Source organism: Carlito syrichta, unplaced genomic scaffold (genome assembly GCF_000164805.1).
Source record: "Carlito syrichta isolate Samal-C Ts95f unplaced genomic scaffold, Tarsius_syrichta-2.0.1 Scaffold150313, whole genome shotgun sequence".
NCBI lineage: Eukaryota > Metazoa > Chordata > Mammalia > Primates > Tarsiidae > Carlito > Carlito syrichta.
The window spans coordinates 138,991-140,194 of record NW_007094409.1 but is presented as its reverse complement, the minus strand read 5'-3'; the positions used below and the strand labels follow the sequence as shown (position 1 = coordinate 140,194).

The following is a 1,204-nucleotide window of genomic DNA, read 5'->3' as shown; positions in this document are numbered from 1 at the left end:
TTTTCACAGTCCCTCCCGCACAGCCCGAAAGCTTAAAACCTTGTCCTCCCCCACCTTTTTTCCCTAACATCTCCTATCCACCACCCCCTTCCCCAACCAAAGTCCCCTCCCGGTCACCACCAAAGCCCGGAGAAGTGGAACGCACACAATGCCTCCCTTATAGGACTTGAGCTGGGAACTGGGCATGCTCAGTAACCAAACCAGAATTTTTTTTTTCTTTTGGTTGCAAGTGCGGCATCTCTCCCAGTCCCACACCTCTCTTTCCTCTACCCTATCCCCTATCCCCACCTCCAGTTCCCAAACCATCCTGCTTAACCCGTTCTGCGCCAAAGGTCCCCCGGACTTCCAGGTGCGGAGAATTAACCCATCTCCTCCTACCCCCGCTTAACAGTCTCACTTTGGGCTAAAGCCTCACACTTTTTCCTTAAAGCCCCCGGCCCCTTATGCGCAGACAGGCAGGGGGAGTGCGAATACTACTGGATCCCAGGAAACTGGTCTTAAGAAGGCTCCATCCCGGATCGCCCGCTTCCGAGAAGTATTCCCGGAGCCCTCTGTTCTGCGGGATGACAATTAGCCAAAGGTACCGTACCCGCGATACAAAATCCAAGTGAGATTGTTGCATTTGAATGTCATTGTTGTTGACTCACCCCCCTCCATCCTGGAATTATTCAATTCCGCGTCGATTCGACGACCCTATCGCCCTCGGCCCCCCTCTCCCAGGCTCTCCACTGTTTCTTTGGCTTTTCCTGGGTTCTCTCCACTGTTTCTTTGGCTTTTCCTGGGTTCTCTCCACTGTTTCTTTGGCTTTTCCTGGGTTCTCTCCACTGTTTCTTTGGCTTTTCCTGGGTTCTTGGGTTGCTTTCTCAAAGGAACGCCCCGGGTGTGTGTGTGTGTGTGTGTGTGTGTGTGTTCCTTCGTTCTTAGGGGACTGGGGGAGAAGAAAGGACTCGAGTGTGCGTGTGTGTGGTGGGGGGGGATGGAAGCAAGCGCGTCCGCATTTGAGGACTGGGGTCTCTCTACGGGTAAGGAAAGGGGTCGCCCCTTCCTAGGGGATGTTTTAGGCAAAAAGAGGGGGCGGACGTCAAGAAGAAAGCGCGCTTTCTCCTTGTGGGTAGAAAAGGAATCAAGTAGGGATGTCTGGGTGAGGGACAGGGCGGGGGGCCGGAGCTCAGGAATGTGCGGGGGTCGAAGTCGTTGGGGGTCC

At 54.5% G+C, this 1,204-nt stretch overlaps 1 protein-coding gene across 2 annotated transcripts in view; it reads left to right on the top strand.

The window, feature by feature from the left end:
- Positions 1–208: 208 nt before the first annotated feature.
- Positions 209–1,204, top strand: part of SLITRK4 (SLIT and NTRK like family member 4) — an 8,249-nt gene continuing 7,253 nt past the window's right edge. Inside the window, exon 1 of one of the 2 annotated variants that reach the window (XM_008050559.2) lies at positions 209–580. Coding sequence is in view for 1 of the 2 variants with exons in the window: in XM_008050558.1 (XP_008048749.1) it covers positions 977–1,022 (46 nt within the window). In the remaining variant the exon portion in view is untranslated. Of the gene's footprint in view, positions 581–903; positions 1,023–1,204 lie in introns of those variants that run through there. The other variant, XM_008050558.1, reaches the window with a different exon arrangement.